This window comes from Onychostoma macrolepis, chromosome 03, assembly GCF_012432095.1.
Source record: "Onychostoma macrolepis isolate SWU-2019 chromosome 03, ASM1243209v1, whole genome shotgun sequence".
Classification (NCBI taxonomy): Eukaryota; Metazoa; Chordata; class Actinopteri; order Cypriniformes; family Cyprinidae; genus Onychostoma; species Onychostoma macrolepis.
The window spans coordinates 34,612,226-34,639,835 of NC_081157.1; the positions used below are offsets into that span (position 1 = coordinate 34,612,226).

Consider the following 27,610-nt stretch of genomic DNA (forward strand, 5'->3'; position numbering starts at 1 on the left):
TGCTCCCCCATGTGCAGCCGTAGATGACAGGATGAAAACAAACCACCACGTGTAGTTGACATCGCAGCAATGAGTCGGAGAGAGGTGCTGACCATGACAATTATTCCTATTGTTCAACTGGCACATCTAAGATTGGCAAGATTGTAGGGTCCATTTCCAGGGAATACAGAGGTGATTAATTGTATAACTTTAATACACTATAAATACACTGTAAATGTTACAGAAGCAAAATTGATGTTGTTTGAATAATTATGAGAGTTTTAGTTTTTTTGTAAGCAAATGAAAGTATAGGCAAACCTTTGAGTTTAAATATTGTATGAATATTATAATGAAGATGAGCATGTACTGATATCCAACACTTGAGTAGGACAAAGATGCAATTTTTTTGACAAGAGTTTTACAAATTCAGGGTCTTTTATGCTATGATTCTTGGCAATGCACGAATTGTATGACTTTGCACATAAACTACACACTGTCTGTCTGTACCTTGTCTTACTGAATGACACATTGGCGTAATACTGTAATAGTACAATGAAGTGTCACAATATGTATTGGTTGTTTAATTTGGTGTCTTTGTTTACTGTCAGCACTGTATTCTTGTTCTTGATCTAATTAAATAAATGGAGCCCTTTCCAAATGGCGATTTTTGGGGTCCATTCTTATTCTAACTTGCCACAACTTACATAATGGCAAGTTGTTGAAAAGACAATCTAAAATAAATTTTCAGACATAAATGCAACTCAGCACAGTTTGTTGTCCATGATGAGAATAGATCTGTGTATGTTTTCTAGCCCTTCAATCCCCAGGGCCCAGCAGAGACCCCTTTGAAGAGCAGAAAAATGTAACATTTCAAATGGCTATAAATCAAAGTCTGATTATAGTATCAAACAGAAAATTGGCAAGACAACTACTTGCGCTATGTTTACTAAATAATGTTGGACACAGTTTTCAAACATATACGGAAAGGTGGTATAAAGGTGTTTAAAAAAGTGCTCTTAGTTAAATACCAAATTTCAGCCTGTCTCTTAAATATGTCATAGATGTTTGCACAATGAACATGTTTAGATACACCTTTGTTCAAAAAAAGATTGTATTTTTCCCCAATTCATTATTAAACATTTTAAACTACATTACCCATAAGCCTCTGCCATTCTATCCATTGAACGCAAAAAAAAAACTATTTGTAGTTCAATGAAGTTATGCTTAGGGTTACGATCTCGGTAAAGAGGTGATTTCTCACGAAATAGCAACACTTAATTGTTAACTGAAGGTATTACTGACGCATTAATAACAGCAAAACGTACTTTGCAACATTAAGCGTTTTTTAATTTGGGTTAAAAGATAGTCCAATCACAGTGAGTTTTGCGAGTGCCAAGAGAAGTTAAAAACCAATGGCAACCCAGTTGAGCAGAGGCGTCACACTTACTTGTCCATATATGGTCATCTTCCGGGTTCTTGGGGTAAATGGACCGATAACAAGATAAAGATTTATTTGTCTTCACTCAATATAAAACTGCAACAACAGATTGCATCGTGTGGTTAACCTAATTCAGCAATAGACTTGTTGATTACAGTGATTTTTTATTAATTATTATTTTTTTTTTAAACAAGGGTGTAATGGTTTCCATTGTATACATTGTTTACACTAACATTAATTAATATACAATATTTAAACTCAAAGGTTTGCCTATACTTTCATTTGCTTACAAAAAAACTAAAACTCTCATAATTATTCAAACAACATCAATTTTGCTTCTGTAACATTTACAGTGTATTTATAGTGTATTAAAGTTATACAATTAATCACCTCTGTATTCCCTGGAAATGGACCCTACAATCTTGCCAATCTTAGATGTGCCAGTTGAACAATAGGAATAATTGTCATGGTCAGCACCTCTCTCCGACTCATTGCTGCGATGTCAACTACACGTGGTGGTTTGTTTTCATCCTGTCATCTACGGCTGCACATGGGGGAGCAATCAGCGCTAACTCACAGCGCTGTGCGCTCTATTAGCCCCGCACCTGTTACTCGTTTCCCCCCCTTCCTATTTAATCCCATCTATGCCTTCTCTCTGTGTCAGTATGTCTTCTTGGGTTACGTTCTTACCTTTGCGTAGGTAGAGATCTCCTCTCTTCTTTTGTACTGTGTTCAGGATCCTCAGGCGAGGATTTAGTGATCCACTGGATAACGGGTCCGGATTGGGAACGTGAGACCGCACCCTTTTCGCTCCGTTCCTCCCAGCCATTCGCCCTGTTGGCGTGGGATTTTGGGAAGCCCAGTTTCTGCTCCCGAATTTTGTGTTTTTGTTTTTTGGATGTGACCATCCGGAGTTTTCAAATAAACTTAATTCCTCTGTTTTGCCAGCAATTGAGTCTTCCTGTCTTTTAGACACAGCGTTGTGTGACAATAATAATAATAATAAAATATGAATCACACACTTTGTAGTCTTTTCTCAGTGTTTATTGATGTCAAACGTTTCCAAGACAAACATAGTGCCCAGAACAGCATTCTCTCTCTAGTTTGTGTCACTATGAAAAAAAAAAAAAAAAACCCAGAAAAAAAAGTAGTTGATTATGAAAATGTATCTGCAAAAACGTAATCAATTACAGTGAAATATAACAACTTAAATCAATGACTGATTGATAAAGTAATTAATGGGTACATGAAACAAACATGTAACTAAAAAGTATGCAATTGGAGACCCCTTCAAAAAAATTGTCTAATATTCAAAAGAAAAGAGAGTTTGTTTACAGAAAAACGTTATAAGATGCCAAATAATATTTTACAAACTGGAAGTTGAGCCTCCAATTGAAAAGACGTTATTTTTTCCTTTAAAGAACAAATGGGCTAACAATGTATCTCCTGCAATCATTGTTTCTTCTATTGTGACTATATGCAAGACAAATTAACAGGGTGCAAACTCGTCAGGGGTGAAGAAGGTGACAATCCCCAACCCCCAACACACACACACACACACACACACACACACAGGTGTGTTAAAACTAAGGGCAAGTTAATTGACATAATTCACATAGCACATTTGACATACAATGGCAAGTCAAAGTGCTTTATAGGAGAAAATGTTACACTGCTAAAAATGCTTTTCTTACATTTTTCTGTCTTATTTCCAGTCCAAATATCTAATAATTCTAGAAACAAGACAAAAAATTTCTCAAATCATTTTTTGCAGTGCACCATTCAAGGATAAACACCTTTTATATGATTAAAAGACGTTTGAGCGACAACTACGGTCTACAATCAACAAGGATTGTTGTTAAGATGTTACATGAACTCAGTCAGGGCAAATAAACCACTGTAAATCTTTATTTCAGCACTCGAATTATTGAAGCAGCTGATGGGCTAAACGCGAGGTGTTTCTCCGTCTTGAAATAGGCTGTTACAGTCATGTCAGATACATTTACGAGTTGAACGCACATGAACGCCACCACAAAGTCGTTATTACGAGTGGGAAACTCGAAATTTTCTTTAAGCCCCGAGTTTCCGATTTGGCGGCGTGTCCGTGAAAAAACGTGTCGGATGCAATGGACGCAGCCAAAGACTATATGCAGTGTCGGTAAAGTTGTCGAAATGAATAAAATGATCATTTTTTTGTAATGTACAAAAAAATTATATAAGTTACATAGCCTACACACAGTATTATTATATAATTATAATAGAATATATAATTATTCAGTTTACATCACCTTCATAAATTAAATAAAAACGGAAAAAAGAAAAAACACACTGATGCACATTCTTCATTCGGTCATAAGTTGCTTGCCGTTAGCTTGTTCCTACACGTTTTACGTAGCCTCTGGAAATATGAATAGCTGCCTGCAGCGTCTAAAAGTTAGGCTTCAGGAGTGAGATTGGTTGGTTGAGGGAAAGGACATTAAGGTAAGCCAATCAGAAGCGGAGTAGGGTGGGTCCATTCCTTTGCCAACAGGGGAAATAACGCTACAGGTGACGTGACACAGATGACACGCAGATACGACACCCCCAGATCTACACGATTCACGTGAATGACCTATTTCAAGGTGAAAACGGAGAATTTCGCCGAAAGGTGACAAGTTTGCACCCCTGAATTAAAATGGTTGATAATTATAATTTTATAATTATAAAAGTCATAGTGATAGCGACAGAAGTGCTCACAGTAGAGATGGGAGTGTTGACTGAAGAGGAAAAATTTATACACGTAGACATGCTAAGACTGGAAGTTGGTAGTAAAGGACTGAGAGCAGAGAGAGAGACAGAGATGTGGAAGCTTTTGAAACGGCTGATATTGTGGAGAGCTGATGGTGTAGTATGTGAGAAATCCTGCAACACAGAAAGAAAGAGAATTTATCACGATGAACAATTAAAATATTGACAACAACAAATGGCAGACAACAACACAACTATAGAGCGTGCTTATAATAAATAGAATATTATTGTCTGTTGGTGTGGATGCTAAATGGTTCTCAATATAGTTAATGTTCTTGGTGTGAACAGCTTTAAGTGATCTGATTTGGCCAAATTAATTGAAGATCTGATTTGTCACGTGACAATTTAAACTAGCATTTCCAGACTCTTGCTTAGACAGATGTGTTCAATAAAAACTGTGAGATGTGGACAGATATCATGTACTGCTGGAACGGGAAGAGACTGCGCCAATTTGTAAAGATTAATAAAGAATACAATTGACTTAATATAAACTTTATGATACAAACACTCTGACTACTTACAATGGGCACAATCTGCATGAGAGTTGAGACAAAGGCCAATATCAGCAGGAGTAAAAGTCCTAGAACTTTGTATGAATATATATATATCATATGAATTTGCTGAAATTCTATGGATTATTACTACTTCGGCGTAAGACTTTGTTGAGGGCTCTTCCTGATGGGGTCGTGGGATATGTAAACCAAAGTTTAAGAAACATCAAATGCTGTGCAAAATGTAACTGCAGTACAGTTCAGTCAAAGGGTTAAGACCAGCACAGACGTACCATTGGAAATGTTTGCCTTTGCAGCTTTTGGTCTTCTCCGTAAACACACAAGATGGCCAAATTCATCCCTCTCCACAAACAAGACAAGACAAGAGTTCGACAGGCCTTCCTTTGGTCTTCCTTTTTAGCTGAAACAAAGAAAACAGAAAATGTTGAACCTTTGGCAGCTTCTTCAGCTTCAGCACTGGGAGCTTCCAGTACTAGTTACCTGTTAATATTAGCAGCTTTTTGACATAACCGATCAAAATTCAATTCTGAGCTTTGAAAATATGCCATGATGAAAAAGAGAAAGGAAGAAAGAGAGCAAAAATGTGTAAATTAATTATGAATAACAGTTCAGAAAAATAGGCAAGGAAAAGCTGACAGAGAGAGAGAGAGAGAGAGCTGTTGGACACTAAAGGTTGTTGTAGAAGATGGAGATGTATGTGATCTGAAGAAACTGCAAGACAAAAAAATATTGAATTACATTTTTTTTTTTTACATAAAAGTATTAAAGGCATGGCAAGTTATGTGATTAACTACAAATACCACATTAAAACTACGTTACTGGTAAAAACAGGGTAAATGTTGTGTTATTGTGCTTTAACTACAAATAGTACACAGTAAAAACACAGTTACAGTGGTAAAACAAGGTAAGTGTTGTGGATACCGTGTTTTAACTACAAATACCACATTAAAACTACGTTACTGTGGTAAAAACATGGTAAATGTGTTTTTGTGCTTTAACTACAAATAGTACACAGTAAAAACACAGTTACAGTGGTAAAACAAGGTAAGTGTTGCGGATACCGTGTTTTAACTACAAATACCACATTAAAACTAGGTTACTGTGGTAAAAACATGGTAAATGTTGTGTTACTGTGCTTTAACTACAAATAGTAACATTAAACAGTAAAAACACAGTTTTCAAAGTATGTTAAGTGTTGTGCACTGTGCTTTAACTACAAAGAGTACACAAACACAGTAATTATAGTAAAATCATGGTTAGTGTTGTGCTTTTCAAATAGTGTGCAGTAAAAACATTGTTAAATTTACATAGCAGACTATTTTATCTAAAGCTACTGTGGTAAAACCATGGTAAGTATTGTGTTTACTGTGTTTTAACTACAAATACCACAGTAAAACGACAGTTACTATGGTAAAAAGTGTTGTGGCCACTGGGCATTTAACAGCACTGTGATTACATTAGTTCAGAGGCATTCACAACTGATTTGTAAAGAAAACGTCAAACTGCACTTGCTTACACATTAATTGCAGACAATCAGAACGGTACCTTAAAAAACAAACCATAAAATAAAATAATGAACATACCTGGACAACGACGTACGGTCACTCCTCCTTTTTTAATTAGTAACGATGGTAACGACAGTCAAAGGTCATTTGATGACGACACACCAGACAAACGAGACTGTCGTCATTTCTAAGGCTGCTAGAGGGCGCTAGATTTAAAAACGTAATAATAGGTCGTAATACGCTGCTTGCACAAACGACCTATGGGGTCGTTTTTCGGAGGAGGACAGTCTCGTTCAGTGACTAATACAGCTGCAGTGTACTCTACCACTGTTTTATTGAGGTGATGGAGATCTGTATGGACTCCTACTGATGATTATTTCATGTGAGAAACTCCCATTTGCTCTGTATTATTTTGTAATTTCATTGTTCTACATCATCTAACATTATTTGTTCCATGTTTTTCAGCTGTTAGTGGTCAGTCTTTGACCTCCTCAGATTCTGTGGTGAAAAAGCCTGGAGACTCAGTGACTCTGTCCTGCACTGTGTCTGGATTCTCAATGAGCAGCTACTGGATGCACTGGATCCGTCAGAAACCAGGGAAAGCACTGGAGTGGATTGGATTTATAAACACTGGTTCAAGTGCATATTTTGCTCAGTCTCTACAGGGCCAGTTCTCCATCACCAAAGACACCAGCAAAAACATGCTGTATTTAGAGGTGAAAAGCCTGAAGACTGAAGACACAGCTGTTTATTACTGTGCTAGAGACTCACAGTTACACAAAAGACTGCAGGACTGAACAAAAACTAGTTATACGATCTGAGGGTCCAAGAACATGTTTCAGTACACTTCACTTTTTGTTAATTCTTGTTAATTCTCTGAGTGTTTTAGAAATTGATGTAAATATTTATATAGTCACAGAAACAGATGGGATCTCAGAGCATGTTGTTCACTTTGACAGATGCTAATGACATCTCACGGATTGAAAACACACAACACCTGGTTTTTAAACAGTCTGTATGCAGAATTAAAATAAATGAATAAATAAATCAGACATTGTTTCCACACACAAGCTGTCATTCCACATTTGTAATTTGAGAACCTGAAAAGCATCACAATTACATGTGAATGAAAAAACTGAAATGTTAACATTTTCTTGAAGAATGCAATAATGATAATACATTACTAAATGTTGAATAGTACATTACAGCAATTATTCACTGCTTCCACAAGAGGGAGTACCTAACTTACAGTGAAAACCTGACTTTTTTGTCTGAAAATGTAAATTATAGAGACAAAAATTATATCACAAAAATTTAATCAAAAACAGAGCCAAGAAATTAAGATCAAATTCACTTGAAGTAAATGTGGTTAAATTGGAGTTCATGTGTAATTCTTCAAGAGCACCATTTCAGTAACACCTCCTCACATTTCCACCCACGTTACTTCAGAACTTTATATACAGCCCACAAATGTGGCATATGCAAACTCGCTCTCCACTTTAACTGTATATAATGTTAACACAATTCAGCTCAACAATCATCAAACATAACATTATAATTTAGAATAGACCTCTATAGTTACAAGGCGGTCAAGGTTTTTTAAACAATGGTGTTGAAAAGCATTTGGTTGTTCATTATTGTAGTGATTTTAGCTCAAGGTAAGTTTGACATTTTCGTTTTATTTTCTAGCCAAGAACATTCAATACACTAATGGATTCTCTACATCAATGTAATTGATTTATTATTACTATTCCACAGGTATCAGTGGTGATGAAATCCGGTTAGATCAGTCACCTGCTGAGATAAAGAGACCTGGAGAAACAGTGAAGATCTCCTGTAAAATATCTGGTTTTACAATGACAAGCTACTACATGCACTGGATACGACAGAAACCAGGGAAAGCTCTGGAGTGGATTGGGAGAGTTAACTCTGGCTCTGGTAGTGTTGATTATGCAGAGACAATGAAAAATCACTTCACGCTGAGTGAGGATGTGTCTCAAAGTATACAGTATCTTGAAGCCAAGAGTCTGAGAGAAGAGGACACTGCTGTTTATTACTGTGCTCGAGAGACACACTGACTCCATCTGATGAAGCAGCTCTACAAGAACTGAAAGTGACTGAAGTGAGAAGATTTCAATTAGATTGATACCTTAATCCACATGTACATTGTATCACTGCAGATTTAATCTTGATTACAATAAAAATGCGTACATTTTAGCCTTCTGCTTTCAAATTTGAATAGTTTTCTTTATTTATTTTCTTTATTATTCTATTTCTAAAATCTTGTTTAAAACCTTGTTTCTGGAATAGCAAATGTTTATAGGCCTTAAAATACCACATCCAAGCACCAGTCCTCCAAAACCACTGTAAACAGACATACTTTTTTTTGTACAATGTTACAATACAATACAATACAATTTGATACTAAATGTTGAATAGTACATTGCAGCAATGACTCATTGTTTCCACAAGACCTTACAGTGAAAACCTGACTTTTTTGTCTGAAAATGTAAATTATAGAGACAAGTCAAAATCAAAAACAGCCAAGACATTAAGATACTTCAAATCACTTGAAGTAAATGAGGTTAAACTGTAGTTCATTCTTCAACAGTGCCATTTCAGTAACACCTCCTCACATTTCCACCCACGTTACTTCAGAACTTTATATACAGCCCAAAAATGTGGCATATGCAAATTCACTCTCCACTTTAACTGTATATAATGTTAACACACAATTCAGCTCAACAATCATCAAACATAACATTATAATTTAGAATACACCCCTGTAGTTAGAAGGCTTTTTAACAATGGGGTCGAAAAGCATTTGGCTGTTCATTATTGTAGTGATTTTAACTCAACAAGGTAAGGTTGACATTTTCTGCCTTTTTTCTAGCCAAGCACATTCGATACACTATAACGGATGCTCTACATCAATGTAATTTATTTATTATTACTATTCCACAGGTATCAGTGGTGATGAAATCGAGTTGGATCAGTCACCTGCTGAGATAAAGAGACCTGGAGAAACAGTGAAGATCTCCTGTAAAATATCTGGTTTTACAATGACAGTACTACATGCACTGGATACGACAGAAACCAGGGAAAGCGCTGGAGTGGATTGGGAGAGTTAACACTGGCAGTAGTTCTAGCTCTGATTATCTTATTTATGCAGACTCCATGAAAAATCACTTCACTATGAGTGAGGATGTGTCTCAAAGTACACAGTATCTTGAAGCCAAGAGTCTGAGAGAATAGGACACTGCTGTTTATTACTGTGCTCGACAGACACACTGACTCCATCTGATGAAGCAGCTCTACAAGAACTGAAAGTGACTGAAGTGAGAAGATTTCAATTAGCTTGATACCTTAATCCACTTGTGCATTATATCACTGCAGATTTAATCTTGATTGCAATAAAATTGTGTACATTTTAGCCTTCTGCTTTTTGAATAGTTTTCTTATTTTAATTTTTTAAAAATTATTATTCTATTTCTAAAATCTTGTTTAAAACCTTGTTTCTGGAATAGCAAATGTGATTCTAACCCAAATAAAATTATACTTTCATTGTATGGAAGAACATGAATTTTTATTTTTGGGTGAACTATATTTTTTAAATGTGTATGTATGCGTGTGTGTTTCATTATAAAAACAAAAAGTTGATTCATTCAAATTAGAAATATGCAAATACTCTTTGCTTTGATGACTGAAAGCATGTTTAAAGGTGAATTTAAACTCCCTGTCCTCCCTGTCCCACTCCAACATCTTTAAGGAAATTTATAGGCCTTAAAATACCACATCCAAGCACCAGTCCTCCAACAGACTGTAAACAGACATACTACAAAAACACCAATCATAAAAACATCACCCACACCAATGACAGTAACTGCCTGATTTCTATAGTATGCCAGAATTAGTAATAACTGGGTCAAAATTTGAAGCATTGCTGCGAAATAACAAAAGAGCAGGTTGTTTTATCTAAGTTATCTGTATAGATGTGTAAGTTGATTTGATGAGTTAATGCAATTTTAAATGTATTTTTGTAAACATATTGTACAATAACATGTCGGCAAACCCCTGTACTGCCCTAAAAAGAAAATAAAAAGTGAATTATGTATTATATTAATCAGAATTTAAAAAAATAAAAATTCTCAGTTCCAGTGTTGCCAGAGTTACCTTGTTTTGCAGAATATATGCAAATGTCATGATTTAGTAGGGAGGGTCAAAGTTACTTAAACTTTTAAAAGACTTGTGCTATAAAACAGTCAGTGTTTGTGTCCAGCTGCAGTGCAGCTAAATATTTTACTCTTTAGTTCACAGTTGCGGTGTGATGATGGAGGTGTTACTGCGTTTAGTTCTGCTGTTGATCATTTCATGTGAGAAACTCTTAATTTTTCTGAATTGTTGAGGACATCCCACTGTTCTACATCATCTAACATTATTTGTTCCATGTTTTTCAGCTGTTAGTGGTCAGTCTTTGACCTCCTCAGATTCTGTGGTGAAAAAGCCTGGAGACTCAGTGACTCTGTCCTGCACTGTGTCTGGATTCTCAGTAGGCAGCTACTACATGGGCTGGATCCGTCAGAAACCAGGGAAAGCACTGGAGTGGATTGGATATATAGACACTGGCTCAAGTGCATATTATGATCAGTCTCTACAGGGTCAGTTCTCCATCACCAAAGACACCAGCAAAAACATGCTGTATTTAGAGGTGAAAAGCCTGAAGACTGAAGACACAGCTGTTTATTACTGTGCACGAGAGTCACAGTGAGACAAAAGACTGCAGGACTGAACAAAAACTATTCATGCATCAGGTCACGATAGCAGTTCTACTGCAAACATCCCCAAAATATAAAATATTACTTGTTTTTAGATGTTATTCAAAACGCTTAAGCAGTTCTTTGGTAGCATTTTAAAATAATGGTCTCACACATATTGTGAGTAAGAACCCCTTAACTGTCACTCACAGTTTTGAACGGAGACATTATAGTGCACTATCCAAACTTAAATTTTTATAATTCATGAATGAAAACATTTTGTAACATGATTTTGATGTACCATTTCCATGGTAATGCAATGTCTGATTTTAAAATTGGTTTCAAAGGATGAATTTTGAGATTTAAAGTTTTCAACTGTAATATCATTTCTTATTATTTCTAATACGTGATAGAGAAAAAGGCAACTAAGAAGACTTTCTGTGACAAAGGTCAGAATTCATGTCATGATGTAGATTTTTCAGGCCCACTCTTGTCATAAATTAATCTATTACTTTTCCTACATAATTTCTTAACAAACAAAGTGGTAAAATGTCTATGTAGGAGTCTTAGACCTTTCCAACAATATATAGTTTGTCATGATTAGATTAGGATTTAATTGTAAAATAGCGAATTAAATTTAGGCGTCCCACAAAGGGTTAAAATAAGGTTAAAATAATGGTCCATCATTAACAGGTAACTAAGTGCAGGATAGATGAGTAGTAGTACAGAAACACTTCAGCTACTGTTAACTACTCTGGAAACAAGAATACTGTAACTAATCATTAAGCAATAACAAATTTAGGCTTTAGATTGATTTCTTATTAGATATTCAATAATTACTGAATGAGATTAAACTCATTAAGAACTACTTCATAACTACAACAAATTATAAAGAATTACCAGTTAATTACTAACCACATTAATAAATGTGTGAGCAATTTTCTATTTTACTGTGAACATGGTCATAAAAATAAATATAATAAATACATAAATACAAAAAAATGAAGTAATAAAAAAACATTTTAAAAAAGTGACAAAAATGACAACTATTATTTATGTACAAGATAAGCAAGATAAGGCCATGCTTGGGGGTTTATTTATATTTTTGGTCTGACTTTCTTTGTACTGATGTAAAATCAGCCGGGGGATGGACAATGCAAATTAATTGTACCTTCTGTCTTATAAACCCTCCGTATTTATCTCCTCAGTATTCTGTCAGTGAGATTTTTGAACAAAAACTGCTGCAAAAATGGTCCTCAGAATTACATGTTTAATAAGCATAATCGTATTTATGGACAGTAAGTATAATTTAGGAATACATTTTTATACTACATTATTATTGACTACTGTAGACAACGGTCTGACTTTTATTTTAACAGAGTGCAAAGGTCAAACACTGACTGAGTCTGAGTCAGTCGTCATCAAACCAGGGAACAATCATAAACTGACCTGTACCTTCTCTGGGATTGATGTTGGAGCTGCAGATATTTCATGGATAAAACAGGCTGAAGGGAAAGCGCTCGAGTGGATCTCATATATTTCTGCTCCAAGTGGCAGCAGCAAATATTACTCTAAAACCGTTGAAGGACGATTCACCATCTCCAGAGACAACAGTAAAATGCAGGTGTATCTGCACATGACAAATCTGCAGGCTGAAGACACTGCTGTTTATTACTGTGCTCGAGAAACACAGTAACACAAGAGGCTTCTGTGCAGTACATAAACTTAATGTGCTTTGGAGAAACCATACACTCTTCATGCCACACATTATCAAAAACAGTTCAGACGGTAATCTAAAAACTAGCCAATCTCTCATTCTTCAACATCAACATTAAAGCATGTAGAAATACTCAACCATCTCATCACGGTTCAAACCCAAAACATATTACTCCAACTATGAATAAAGGAAACTCTATGTTTAAGTTTGTGTGTGAAACAGTATACAATATATTTTAAGGAACAATTTGTATGTTTTGTATGATTTGAGAAAGCTGGATTTGAATTAAATAAAAACATATGCAATTAATTGGCAATCAACTATCACTGCCTAGTAAATAAGACGTAACAAACAATACATTTAAAGGCAGACATGGTTACGGAGGCTAATAAGGACACAGAAATGCAAATGTACCTTTATAGGGCACCCTATGCAAACCTACTTCTCTTTGTCTTCCTCAAAAGTCTCCACGCTATTCATCTCCAGACACAAAACTTGTGACTTTGATGCATCAGCTTGCTCTTTTTATAACATGACAATGGATATTGTGTCTAAACTGGGTTTTATCTTCATGTTTGCTCTCACAGAGTGTAAGAAGGACTCCTAAAAACCTGTTGAGAATCAGACTTATTCATGTGTGCTGTTGTAAATGTTAATGTTGAACTGTTTGTTTTTCAGTCTGTTGGTGTCAAACACTGACTGAGTCTGAGTCAGTGGTCATTAAACCTGGAGGATCTCACAGACTCACCTGTACAGTCTCTGGATTTAGTGGTGACCCGAGCTTAGCTTGGATCAGACAGACTGCAGGAGGAGGTCTGGAGTGGCTGGCATACATCTCATCTGGTGGTGGTACTATATACTACTCTCAGTCTGTTCAGGGACGCTTCACCATCTCCAGAGACAACAGCAAGAAACAGATGTATCTGCAGATGAATAATATGAAGAATGAAGACACTGCTGTATATTATTGTGCAAGACAGACACAGTGATGAATACAGCTACAGCACTGCACAAAATAAACTATTTGTATGTGCCTGTATTTACTAAACTACGACCCACTGAAGCTCTACAACTTTACAAATTAAATTTTATTTCACAGATCACAAATAGCTTCTTACATAATACATTTTAAAAATTGTAATGGGCTACCAATAAACCAATAAAATAAATATTTATACCCATTTATGACCAAATACTCTATTTATAGGGAGTATTGAAAATGTTTAAAACAGAAAGAAAGAAAGAAAGAAAGAAAGAAAGAAAGAAAGAAAGAAAGAAAGAAAGAAAGAAAGAAAGAAAGAAAGAAAGAAAGAAAGAAAGAAAGAAAGAAAGAAAAACTACAAGAGTGTTAACATAAGAATAAGAGACACTAAATATTACATCACTGAAATGCATGAAAATCTGCACTGAAGATGATTTTGGCACTGAAATCTGTTCTGTAATAATATTTGTATGTGTTTAGAGACCAAACCAGTTTATATATTTGTGTTCAATGTCTTATTTCTTGCTGAAAAGTACAAAAATAAATCAGGTTGTAAAAAAAAAAAAAAAAATAGCTCATTACTTTGAGCGACTGATGAACAATAATTTATATGAAAATAAATATATACATGTAAATATTTTCAAGATATATGCTGTATGTATGTGTCTTTATATATACATAATAAATATACACAGTACACACATACATATTATGTAAACAGAAACTTTTATTTTGGATGTGATTAATCGTTTGACAGCACTATTTCATACTTGATCTTTTTATGCAAAACTGCTCAGAGTTTCCGCCTCTCAGGATGTTTTAAACAGAGCCGTTTGTATTGTTTATCTCCCAGTAGAGCCGAGAGAGAAATCAACACAAATCATGTTCCCGACATCTTTACTGCTGCTTTTGGCAGCAATGACCTGTGAGTGTCTTTAGCAAGTAATATGAAACAGATATGTGGACAGAGCTGTATAATGTCATTGTTATTTTCTCTTTGACAGGTACGGAGTGTAACATTGTCCTGACGCAGATGAACTCTATAGTTCTGCAGCCGGGACACTCACTTACTCTCACATGTGAGGTGTCTGGATACTCTGTTACTGATAATAGCTACGCAACAGCCTGGATACGACATCCTGCAGGAAAAGCTCTGGAGTGGATTGTGCACATATGGGGAGGTGGAGGCATAACAAAAAAAGACTCACTGTCAGACAGGTTCAGCATCTCCAAAAGTGACTCCAGCAACACAGTGACTCTTAAAGGACAAAATCTACAGACTGAAGACACAGCTGTGTATTACTGCGCCAGACGACCACAACATGAGAAAACGGCACAAGCTCTGTACATGAACTGCTATTGTAAACATATACTCCAAAAAAACAAACAAACAAAAAAAAAAAACTGCACAAGCACTGTACATGAACTACTACAGTCAACTCAACATCCATTACGTTTACAAAAATCACATTTAATTATTGATATCAAGAATTTAATTTCTGATATCAACAATTTAATTCTTGATATCAGAAATTAAATTGTTGATATCAAGAATTAAATTGTTGATATCAAGAATTTAATTGTTGATATCAAGAATTTAATTGTTGATATCAAGAATAGACATTTTTACTAGTAAGAATTGTATTTCTGATATCAAGAATGAAATTGTTACTAGTAAGAAATTAATTCTTGATATCAACAATTGATTTTGAATGGCAGCCTATGGTGACATTTAACTAGTGAAAATACAATTACAGATATCAACAATTGAATTCTTGATATCAAGAATTAGCATTTTAACTAGTGAAAATGTAATTGTTGATATCAAGAATTAACATTGTTACTAGTGGAAATGTAATTGCTGATATCAAAAATAACCATTGTTACTAGTGGAAATCTAATTCCTGATATCAAGAATGAACATTTTAACTAGTGAAAATTGAATTGTTGATATCAAGAAGTCATATCCTGAGAATGAATAAAAGTTAAAACGGCTTGCCATACAACGTGAGCGGAGATATCGTCTTTTAAAAATCAGGAAGTTTAATGCCTACAAAAACGACTCATACGGGACTACAACGAGATACTTCCCAGGTTGCATACGTAAAAAACCCATGCATTTGCATCAACCCCTCCCTCCGGAACATGCCAAAGAGGGGGCAAGGCCATGTTCTGCGGCTTTGTCGAAGAGGAAGAGTTATAGTGGAGAGTTGTAGCCATGCTGTCGAAACGGTGTTATTTTCACCCAGCTGTCAGGTCTTCTGTGTTCGGGCTTCCTACGGACGCTGTAGTTCGTCAACAATGGTTAAAATTTATGTTTGATTATGTTCCTGACAATTACAATCCTAATTTAGTGCTGCGGATTTTACGGAAGACAGCTTCCAGAATCTACACGAGTTCAATGCCGGATTCACACAGAAACTATTACTAAAACATGGAGCAGTTCCAACCAGTTCCTCTGGGGTCGACAAACGCGTATACGCGTTTTGAGGCAGATTTTCCTGATAAGGCCGAAATGAGCTTGAATTACTCTGCCATTTTTGATCGTACAGATAAAAGCAATACACCATTCGAATCTGTAAGGGGTCTACTTTTATTTGTATACACTCATAATAACAACTAAACTTTGTGCTTCTGAAGAATAAAGAAAACAAACAGGGTGTGCTCTCTGTCTTCTCCGTCTCCATGAACTGTTTTAGAAACGCGTCACTAAAATGAACTGTAACTCAGCAAATACTTCACACAGAGACATGAGAAATATATCTATAGAAAGCTTGAAGTGTCTACTTTGAAATAAAGCAAGTCTTATCGAAAACAAACATTCTGTGATTAAGTAATCCGTATGAAACCAACACGATGTTCATTCTGTCCCGTCTGACTCATTATCGCTAATGTGACCCCGCCCCCGCGCGGCTCGAGCTGTTCATATGTAAATAGCCACGTGGTAAGTGCGCGCGTGCAAACGCCCAACACAAACAAAGAGGAGGTCCTTCATGGCGGCTTCTGTTCGTTTCTGGAAGAAGACGCGCTGAGTAAAAGCAGGATTTCCCTGCAAAGAAGAACACGATTTCATCCAGCAGAGGAGATGAGCAAGTAATGTTTCTTTTTTACATTAGTAACGTTTTATTGTGACATAAACTTGAACAGATTTACTAACAGTTAGCTGGGTTTTCCCCCAAACGACAACATGATGAATGCTACGCATCTAAGAATGTTTAGACCATGTTTATTATTAATACTGTTCACAAATAGATTTTAATAGCGTGCTAAACAATAATAATTAGTTTCTCAGATATAAAATATAATTTTTTATAGTACAAAGTACATCCTTTTATTGTACAAAGCATGCTTGAGTCTGTGGCTACAGAATCATATCATAGGCTACTATAAAATCATACATACTAGACTATATGACTACAAAATCATAGTTGGGGTTTTCCCAAACTATAATTCCTGACTACAATGTTTGAAATCGTGTAAAACATTTTGAATATGATAGGCAGTTCATTGTATTTAAATTTCTTACGGCGCTATGATGTTTTCATGCTCTATATAAAACAATAAAAGTAATATGAGTGTACACTGTAACATGATGAATGCTACGAGTCTAAGTATGTTTAGTACATGTTTATTATTAATAGCCTACTCTGTTCAGAAATAGATTTTAATAACGTGCTAAACAATAATAATTAGTTTCTCAGATATAAGATTTCTTTCTCTTTTTTATGATAGTGATATATATGATATTTATGATATATATACAGATGTTCCTGATATTAACATGCTCACAAATGTTTTTTTGTTTGTATTTTATTGAATCAGATACCAGCACCAGATGAATCCTGATGTCTCTTCAAACTGTTTTCCTCTGAGAGCGCTGCACCAACATCAGATGTTCAACTACACTGATATTCTATGTCAAAACAAGCTCCTTCTCTACTGATTATGTTTTTTTCTTCTTGAATCCATGGAAAGAAGTAGAAACACTTAAATAACACACGTAAATATCAGGTATGATTTACTTGTTTCACTTGTTGAACAGAATCTGTTGCAGGAATGACTCAAAGTCTGTTCACATCTCTGTGGTTAGATCAGTGTGCACAATAATGTGTCTTTGACCTTCATTATGTATGTTTTGATTATACTGTGTTGTAAATAAAATACAAATAATTAAAAAAACCCTTTTCTATCCAATCAATCTCCTCACATTCTCTCTTACCTGCCTCACAGTCACAGTCACACTGATGGGCCATTAGGGGCCCATAGGGGAGGGCCCTTTGTCTCTCAGGTGAAAATCACTTATGGCCATTGCCACTCCCTCGCATATAGACCCTCGATGACAAAACATGTCTTGAAAATTTTAAATCAATATATTGTTTTCGGTGAATGAGTAAGCAGAATGATTTTCACATAATTTTGAAGTAAATAGTCTAGGCTACAAGACTGATTACTCAAAAGTCTTGTTCAGGACTATTTAGTATGGGTTTTATGGCCTTATTTCAGCTACATTTTTTTTCCCAAAACTTACAAACCACGCATAATATTTTTTTTCTAAAAAATGCAAATATGTACATCCATCTTGGTCACATATTATTGTAGCACAGTTTGTGCTGAATACAAAAAAAATTACATGTTGGTCAATAGTATGTTTTAAGTAGCTGAAATAAGCACAAATATCAGGGCATGTCAAAACATTTCAAGGGCCCCAAAATGACCTCGGACCCCAGAGGGTTAAAACCAGAGGCAGCAGTTGTTGGGCCACAACCTTTAAGTAAGATTTCATAATTTTAAATGTATTTGCATGTATAATTTCAGACGTAATGTTTTAGTTTTATCAAGGACGTAAACAAATGCCAACGCTGGCTTTAGTAGCCAGTTGGTTAAATGCTATTTTGTGTGTCTATGACAAACGCATGTAACGTAAATGTAAGGTTTTATCCTTCATCTATAAATTTTAGCTTTAGGGAACCAAATCGTAGAAATTCGGTTTTGATCTGATTAATTGATATTAATCAAACTGTATAATTTATACCTCATTAACGACTCGACCAGCGAGTATTAATACAGTATATTTTAGCAATTCTTCTTACTGTTGATAATAATACAGAATTGATTGGGAAATCTTTGAGAACAGGTAACACGATCTATGGCAAATAATTTAAGATTTTAAAATCAAGGCACCAGACTATTCATTAAAAATGAATCGAGAGTTTATTTACTATTCTAGGGTACAATACAAAACGAAACACATACACACACATACACACATTATGGCAAGATCAAAGCAGTTTGAAGAAAGTTAAACTATTCTCTTTTCCTGAGAATAAAGACGACCTTGGGACGTCACAAACAGAAGACTCAGTTATCGTTATCTTTTAACGATTCATTCAATTCAATCAGCTCAGCGAATTAGAGATTTGTTTGTTTTACTTGCTGTGAGTTGAAGTTGAGTTGAAGGCTGTTCTTGTGTTGCTGGAGGGAAGCCCCGGACTTTCCTGCTGACGTGTTGTTGTCACGTGACGTCACTCGGGATTCCTCCTTTTGGATTTGATGGCTTTCTGGTAGCGCTCGAATAGCAAGTTTGAAGTTCTTACGTGGCAGCTTTGCAAGTTTTCTTTGGTCAGATGTGGACAGGGTGTTGAAGTCTTTTAGATGATCAGCCAGATGTTTCGCAGCGTGATCAGGGGCAAAGCCCAGACTTTCAGCCAAGTTTCCTTGCAGTTTCAACCAGTGTCCAACCCCACGTTTTACTCTACTTTTCAAAGTTGGGTGTCTATCCTATTCACTGTCTGACCCAATCACATTGTCTCTGTAGGGCGGAGCCCCGCCCAGCACGACTTCTTTTTCGTGCATACATTATCTGCTAATAAATATGTCACATGGAGGAAATATCCTAGCAGATTTCTATAAAGTGTTATAATCATACCTTATGATGCTAAAAGTCAACATTCATCCTTATACATTATTGTAATAAAAATAACGTATAATTCAATACCAAACATGAGATAGTTGTCACATCGAATATCTATAATTTTACCTACTAAACGGGTTAAGTCATAGTTTAAAATATCCTAAGTCTAATAATCATAGCAAGATAAACAAAACATAAAATACCACATTCATATATATATTGTCTCTTGAGTATATGCTTTAATAGCAGCAGTCTTTTCTTAATTGTCCTTTTGGAAGAAACTCTGTGTAACTGGAGTTTCTTTTGTTGTAAAGAAAAGAGGCGGCATTCTCTTGGAATGCAGTGATGAAAAGGGGTTTGTTATGAGGTCATGAGGAGTATCACGTTGTGTGGCTCTGGTGATCTTCTATGCTCAGACGAAGTTGTAAGTCAGTCAATTTTTTGTTTATCAGAAGGTAGTTTATGGTAAGCGGGGTCGCAGTATCGCGAACGCTCTGGTTCTGGAGCTTCTCCAAAGGAGTAATTATTTGTTGTTAATTCCAAGCAGATGTAGCGCGGACATTTCATCCTTACCTTATCATGTTTTACGAGTCTCTCGAGGTGGTAAGGAGAGTATGGCCGGACGCTAGTCATAGAATTGAGGCGTTGTGTTGGTCATTTGCTCATTTTACGAGCTGATGATGGAAGATTAGTTCCAGTGGAATGTTCTTAAGTTACTCATGTGTGTGCGTTCTTTTCGACCAGGTTCTACACGCGTACAAACATTTTGGATGCGAATGTGTAATTATGTACTAATTTTGTAAATGTATTTTCCATGTATACTTTGACGACGTAATTTTTCGATTTGATCAAGACCGTAAACACAAGCCAACGCTGTTTGGTTATAGTGGCCAGTTAGTTCGATGCTATTTTGTGTATAAGACAAACGTCTACGAACTTCAAAAAATTGTATGTAATCACAACAGCAAACTTCCATTCAGAAACGTTTTGTAAGAGCCCTGCTTGCGGGAGTTCTGCTCGACTCTCTTCATTACTGCTTTCTGGGTCTGATTCTGGCTCAAACTGATACGGCAATATTGACACCATTATTTACATTTAACCGGAGCACATGCAGCTGTCGCCCGTAAAGGTAATGGGCGTGAAGTTTCCGGACAATGTGCAGTACGCAGTTTGGCCAATCACAACACACCGGCCCAACTAACCAATCTGAGCCCATTGCCTGTTTCTGAGGGAGTGGTTTCAGAGAATCAGGAAGTCAACCGGTCGTTCAAATGACAGAGGAGAAAGCGGCTTACAATAAAGGTGAAATATATGAAAAATAAGGCGTTTTTTAACAAACGAAACACGAAGACATGTTATATTGCACCCCATAAACACAATCAAGCAAAGAAAAAAAGCAGTAAACCACCCCTTTAAGCATTTCTTTGGTAGCCTTTTAAAATAATGGTCCATCATTAACAGGTAACTATGTAGGAGGAAATGCAGGACAAATGAGTAGAACAGAAACACTTCAGCTACTATTAACTACTCTGGAAACAAGAATACTGTAACTAATCATTAAGAAATAACAAATGTAGGCTTTAGACTGAGTTGATTTCTTATTAGATAATCAATAATTACTGAATGAGATTAAACTCGTTAAGAGCTAATTCATAACTACGACAAATTATAAAGAATTACCAGTTAATTACTAACCACATGTGTGATCAATTTTCTATTTTACTGTGAACATGGTCATAAAATAAATACATAAAATAAAGTGACAATAATATATATATATATATTATAAAAGTGACAAAAATGATAACTATTGTTTACGTACAAGATAATATTTCTGTTCTGACTTTCTTTGTACTGGTGTAAAATCAGCCGGGGAATGGACAATGCAAATTAATTGTACCTTCTGTCTTATAAACCCTCCGTATTTATCTCCTCAGTATTCTGTCAGTGAGATTTTTGAACAAAAACTTCTGCAAAAATGGTCCTCAGAATTACATGTTTAATAAGCATAATCGTATTTATGGACAGTAAGTATAATTTAGGAATACATTTTTATACTACATTATTATTGACTGCTGTAGACAACGGTCTGACTTTTATTTTAACAGAGTGCAAAGGTCAAACACTGACTGAGTCTGCGTCAGTCGTCATCAAACCAGGGAACAATCATAAACTGACCTGTACCTTCTCTGGGATTGATGTTGGAGCTGCAGATATTTCATGGATGAGACAGAAAGCGCTCGAGTGGATCTCAAATATTTCTGCTCCAAGTGGCCGTGACAAATGTTACTCTAAAACTGTTGAAGGACGATTCACCATCTCCAGAGACAACGGGTCATTCTATGGAAATGTTCATTTTTCTGTCCCTAGCCTTTACAGAAATATTACACTTGAAAAAAAACCTTTAGGGCTACAATTTTTTATATTTTAAAATAAAACGATGTGTTATTTGAACAATTACACCTTCTTAAACCATCAATGTGGCAATATTTGTTTTAAATTAATTATAAAGAATTCCAAGCACCACAAAACTGCTCGTCCCCACAGCCATGTACAGCGGGAAAGTGCTTTATTTAGAGTTCAAAAACAGGTTTTTCTTCCATTTAAAATACAATAATGTATTCATAACTATCAAATATATGATGTAAATGACATACAAATACAAAATGTAAAATAAATATTATAAAATATATAATAAAAGCGGTGGTCCCTGAGTTGTCACTGGTGTTACCGATTAACAAAAATAATGTATTTTGAAATAAAAATCACACTGATGACATCACTTGACTTCCTCCTTCCTGTTTCCTGAAGATCTGTGAAGAAAGGCCCATGTTTACTCCACTGTCTCTTATCAGTTATCAGAAATTTTCTCATTTATCTCATGATTTCATATGAAGCTTTTAGTCGCTGGTATGACCTACTTTATTGTCAGGGAATTTTAACCAGAAAACAAATGTATTAAACTTAATTTAGTGAGTATACCATGACTGACATCATGTGGTTTGATATTTTGCAGCAGACCTTTTGTAAAATGCATTTTTTCACGAAATGTGTCACTGGTGTTACTGTCACTGTTACCTTCCTTATGGGTAACACCAGCGAAGATCAGTTTATGTTTATGTTCTTTTACTAACTGCTTTCACTAATTGCTAAATTTATGTCAGATGTAACAATTTAGTCGTATCTATTAATTATAGCTGTAGAATAAGGATCTTTGGTCTAATGTATGTCACTGGTGATTCATTGTTTCACTGGTGTTACCGTTTTTTTTTTTTTTTTCATTAAATAAAATGTGTCACATGTGACATGATAATATTTTTTGCATCCATTAAATTCTGCTACACTCAAGCGTTAAGATTTAAAGGATTGCATCATTACTTGTTTATAACTGTTTTTTCAAATATTTTCATTGTTATAGTAAATACATGGTTGTGCAAATGAACCAACATCATTCAATCACACTTTTAACAAACCTGGTTAAAATAAATAAAACAATCTCCTTATTTGTTGCATTATCATTATTTTTCTGTAACTTTGCCTACATGTGCTGAAAAAAATTGAGAAATAATATTTCATAAAAACCTTTAAAATTGCTAAACTCTAAAAACTAGCCCATCTCTCATTCTTCAATATCAACATTAAAACATGTAGAAATACTCAACCATCTCATCATGGTTCAAACCCAAAACATATTACTCCAACTATGAATAAAATAACTTCTATGTTTACCTTTGTGTGTGGAACACATACTGTAAATACTATATATTTTGAGGAACAATTTGTATGTTTTGTACGATTTGAGAAAATTTGATTTGGATTACCAGTAGATAAAAACATATACAATTAATTGGTAATCAACTATCATAGCCTAGTAAATACCTAACAACAATACATTTAAAGGCAGACATAGTTACAGAGGTTAATAAGGGCACAGAAATGCAAATGTACCTTTAGAGGGCACCCTATGCAAACCTACTTCTCTTTGTCTTCCTCAAAAGTCTCCACGCTATTCATCTCCAGACACAAAACTTGTTTGTGACTTTGCTGCATTAGCTTGCACTTTTCATAACATGACAATGGATAATTTGTCTAAATTGGGATTTATCTTCATGTTTGTTCTCACAGAATGTAAGAGACTCCTGAAAACCTATTGATAATCAGACTTATTCATGTGTGCTGTTGTAAATGTTAATGTTGAACTGTTTGTTTTTCAGTCTGTTGGTGTCAAACACTGACTGAGTCTGAGTCAGTGGTCATTAAACCTGGAGGATCTCACAGACTCACCTGTACAGTCTCTGGATTTAGTGGTGACCAGGACTTAGCTTGGATCAGACAGGCTGCAGGAGGAGGTCTGGAGTGGCTGGCATACATCTCATCTGGTAGTGGTGGTATATACTACTCTCAGTCTGTTCAGGGTCGCTTCACCATCTCCAGAGACAACAGCAAGAAACAGATGTATCTGCAGATGAATAATATGAAGAATGAAGACACTGCTGTATATTATTGTGCAAGAGAGACACAGTGATGAATACAGCTATAGCACTGCACAAAATATGAAAACAAAGAGCTCTCTCAAATAAAACTTTATCATTAGGGCCCGAGCACCGATGGTGTGAGGACCCTCTTGGAATTGCTCCGTTTATTATTATTAGGGCCCGAACACCGATGGTGTGAGGACCCTCTTGGATCTGCTCCGTTTATTAGGGCCCGAGCACCGAGGTGCGAGGACCCTCTTGGAATTGCTCCGTTTATTAGGGCCCGAGCACCAATGGTGTGAGGACCCTCTTGAATCTGCTCTGTTTATTATTAGGGCCCAAGCCAGTAAGGCGCAGGGCCCTATTGATTTCTTCAGGATTATTTTTATTTTTATTTTTTTTTAACCTTCCGGGGCTTTTTGGGGGCCTTAACATGCTCAAAAACTCTTGAAAATTTGCACACACATTGGAATCCGCGGCCATTAGGACGCCACAGAGGCTGGAACCCGGGCGTGGCACAGGGGCTCTACGGCGCCCCCTCGAACACAGTCTGAAAACTTAACATGTAGCTCACACATACTTGCACGTATTCATATGAAACTCGGTACACATATAGATCTCATTGAGCCGAACAACTTTCGCGCTACATGTCACAGGCTCCGCGCAACAGGAAGTCGGCTATTTAGGGCTATTTGAAAAGCGCACGCTCTGGAATTTGATATACTCCTCTGAGGACTTCCATCCGATTGCTACCAAACACGGTGAACACGATCAAGACATTGGGGATGCTAAATTGCGGAGGGATTTTTGATATCTCGAACGGTTTGCCCGTGGCGAGGAGATGAATTATGGCGAAAAATGAGAGACACGAAATGTCTAATAACATCCACATACATTGTCTGATTTTGATCAAACTTCAGGGATTTGTTCGTTGCATGATGCCAATCGAACAGATGTGACTATTATGAGTAAAAGTTATAGCGCCACCAACTGGCAGCAGGAAATGTGTCAATTTCAAAATGCTTTGAATTCAGCATCTTATTTTTACCCGATTTGCTTCAAACTTCATCAGAATAATGACAAAACACGGCCGATGTAAAACTGTGAAGGGAATATTGATATCTAAAATATTGTTGCCATGGTAATATGTCAAATTTGGACATTCTTTTTCATGATTTTGAAGTTGATTTTGAGGCAGATAACATGCTTAGAATTCCATGATACTCAATACACATATCCGTATTAATGATAGTTATACACCGGAAAAAGCTCATAAATGGGCGTGGAAGAGGCACTCTATAGCACCACCTTTTGTCAAAAGTGGGGGGGTTAGTTTTAGCTACAGACACCAAACTCGGTACATACATTGTTCTTATTAAGCCGGACAACTTTCTAATTTACAGTCATTAGCTATGACCAACAGGAATTCGGCTATTTTTATTTTAATGTTTATTTTTTGAGAAAACAGGCTGTAAATAAATTCATACTCCTCTAAAAAGAAACAAGTAGTTCACACCAAACTTTGTCAACATGATGCCAATATACTGAAGATTTTAAATTGCGGACGGATTTAGGATATCTCGAACGGTGTGGTAATGGTAATTTATTAAAGAAATAGTAAAAAAAATAGCTGTAATTTTCTTATATCTTTAAAGTGCAGATTCCAAACACTTTTTACATAAATATAGCAAGTCATTCTGAGGAAACATGCTTAGTTTCAAAAATGTATCATGCTCAGGGGCCACAAAACAATTAAAACTATCACTGAAATTGGTTTAAAGGTGAAGAGTGTAATACCAAGGATGACCACCAGATGGAGGCATGACCTTAATTTTAATGAGTTGTCTGAGCTGGCAGTTCTGCCTGTCTTTCTATCAGAATGAAAAATAATGCATAGAATCAGCTGAAACGTTCTGTACTGTCAATATTCTTTTACACACACACACACACATACATATATATATATATATATATATAATATGTATAGATAAATATACATAATTATCTATCTATCTATCTATCTATCTAATATATATATATATATTATTAGATACTTTTAAATAGTTATAGAATATAAAAAGTATTGGTAACAGTTTACATTAATGTCTCTTTGGTTAACATAAAGGTGAAGAGTGTAATACCAAGGATGACCACCAGATGGAGGCATTACCTTAAATTTCAAGAGCTGCCTCAGCTGCCTGTATGTCTATCAGAATGAAAAATATTGCATAGAATCAGCTGAAATGTTCTGTACTGTCAGTATTCTTATATATATGAAAATGTTTTTTAAATTTTTTCATTCATTTGTTTTTTTTACTTATTTATTATTTCATTTTTTAATAGTTATAGAATATAAAAAGTATTGGTTACAATTTACATTAAGGTCTCTTTGGTTAACAAGTCATTACATGAATTAACATGAACTAAAAGGAACAATATAATTTAAAATAATTTATTAATCTTATTTAATGTTAGTTAATACTAACATTAAAAATATTAATTTTATGTTAATTCACAGAACATAAACTAATGTTAAGATACAACTTTAAATTTTAATAATGTATTAATACATTTTTAACTTAACATTAATTAACATTAATAAATATTATATAATTATTGTTCATGTTAACTAGTATAGTTCAAGAACATAGTTTTTAACATGATTTAATTCAAAACTAACAAACTAAGTATGAACAACATATGTTTTACTATATTTATTTGTGTTAGTAAAAAAATCTTTATGTTAGTTCATGGTATTGTAAATGTACATTAATCAGCAATTTTAATGAATAATGTAGTAGTCAATTTTGAACATATCATTAACCAAGATTCATAAATGCTATAAAATTATTGTTCATGCTAACTTAATGTTAACTTATATAATGTTAAAAAATAAAAACCTATTGAAAAGTGTTACAAAAGATTTACATTGTTCTTTATGTGTGAGTTTGTGTGTGAGAGAAAGAGAGAATAGAGAGAGACTAACATTAATAAAAGCTATAAAATTATTGTTCATATTAATTAATATAGTTAATGTTAATAATTGAAACCTTATTGAAAGTGTTACCAAAATTTTATATATTGTTGTGTGTATGTGTGTGTGTGTGTGTGTGTGTCTCAATGTCTTGAAAGTTTTGATTAACCCTTTCATTGCTGTATCCATCAAAACCAGACTGCCAGAAGGTTACTGTAAAGCATGTGCCCGCTGGGCACAGTTTTCCTGATGCCACCGGCGTGGCGTTTGCGCTGACGGCTTGGGCCATTTATTAGGGCCCGAGCACCGAGGTGCGAGGACCCTCTTGGAATTGCTCCGTTTATTCTTCTTCTTCTTCTTCTTCTCCAAAGTGAATCGCATTTTTGAGGGCCTAAACATGCTCCAAAACTCATGAAACTTTGCACACGGGTCAGAACTGCTGAAAATTTACATCTGATATGGGTTTCAGAAGTGGGTGTGGCAAAATGGCTCGATAGCGCCACCTATAATATTTCAAAAGATTGCACCTCGAGCTACGTTTTATGTACATGCACGAAAATCGGTACACACGTGTAA

General features: G+C 35.3%; 1 long non-coding RNA gene and 7 gene segments (V, D, J or C); 7 read left to right on the forward strand and 1 right to left on the reverse strand.

Annotated features, from left to right (window-relative positions):
* Positions 1–4,106: 4,106 nt before the first annotated feature.
* LOC131536987 (uncharacterized) lies at positions 4,107–5,376 on the reverse strand. Its single transcript, XR_009270151.1, has 3 exons — positions 5,197–5,376; positions 4,989–5,116; positions 4,107–4,318 (listed from the first exon to the last, which is right to left on the reverse strand). It is a non-coding gene; the product is annotated as an uncharacterized LOC131536987 (long non-coding RNA).
* A 1,057-nt stretch (positions 5,377–6,433) lies between these two features.
* On the forward strand, positions 6,434–7,280 carry LOC131536985 (Ig heavy chain V region 914-like). The segment is given in 2 exon segments: positions 6,434–6,603; positions 6,687–7,280. Coding segments are annotated over 2 exon segments (345 nt in total).
* Positions 7,281–7,768: 488 nt separating this feature from the next.
* Positions 7,769–8,299, forward strand: LOC131535289 (immunoglobulin heavy variable 1-46-like). The segment is given in 2 exon segments: positions 7,769–7,879; positions 7,980–8,299. Coding segments are annotated over 2 exon segments (372 nt in total).
* A 2,177-nt stretch (positions 8,300–10,476) lies between these two features.
* On the forward strand, positions 10,477–10,990 carry LOC131536979 (Ig heavy chain V region 914-like). The segment is given in 2 exon segments: positions 10,477–10,594; positions 10,679–10,990. Coding segments are annotated over 2 exon segments (357 nt in total).
* A 1,131-nt stretch (positions 10,991–12,121) lies between these two features.
* Positions 12,122–12,755, forward strand: LOC131536978 (Ig heavy chain V region 914-like). The segment is given in 2 exon segments: positions 12,122–12,273; positions 12,355–12,755. Coding segments are annotated over 2 exon segments (366 nt in total).
* A 434-nt stretch (positions 12,756–13,189) lies between these two features.
* On the forward strand, positions 13,190–13,742 carry LOC131536975 (Ig heavy chain V region 914-like). The segment is given in 2 exon segments: positions 13,190–13,282; positions 13,371–13,742. Coding segments are annotated over 2 exon segments (369 nt in total).
* Positions 13,743–14,539: 797 nt separating this feature from the next.
* LOC131535305 (Ig heavy chain V region 5A-like) lies at positions 14,540–21,536 on the forward strand. The segment is given in 3 exon segments: positions 14,540–14,599; positions 14,679–15,035; positions 21,523–21,536. Coding segments are annotated over 3 exon segments (414 nt in total).
* A 2,088-nt stretch (positions 21,537–23,624) lies between these two features.
* LOC131535321 (Ig heavy chain V region 6.96-like) lies at positions 23,625–24,110 on the forward strand. The segment is given in 2 exon segments: positions 23,625–23,713; positions 23,800–24,110. Coding segments are annotated over 2 exon segments (369 nt in total).
* The last annotated feature ends 3,500 nt before the right edge of the window (positions 24,111–27,610 follow it).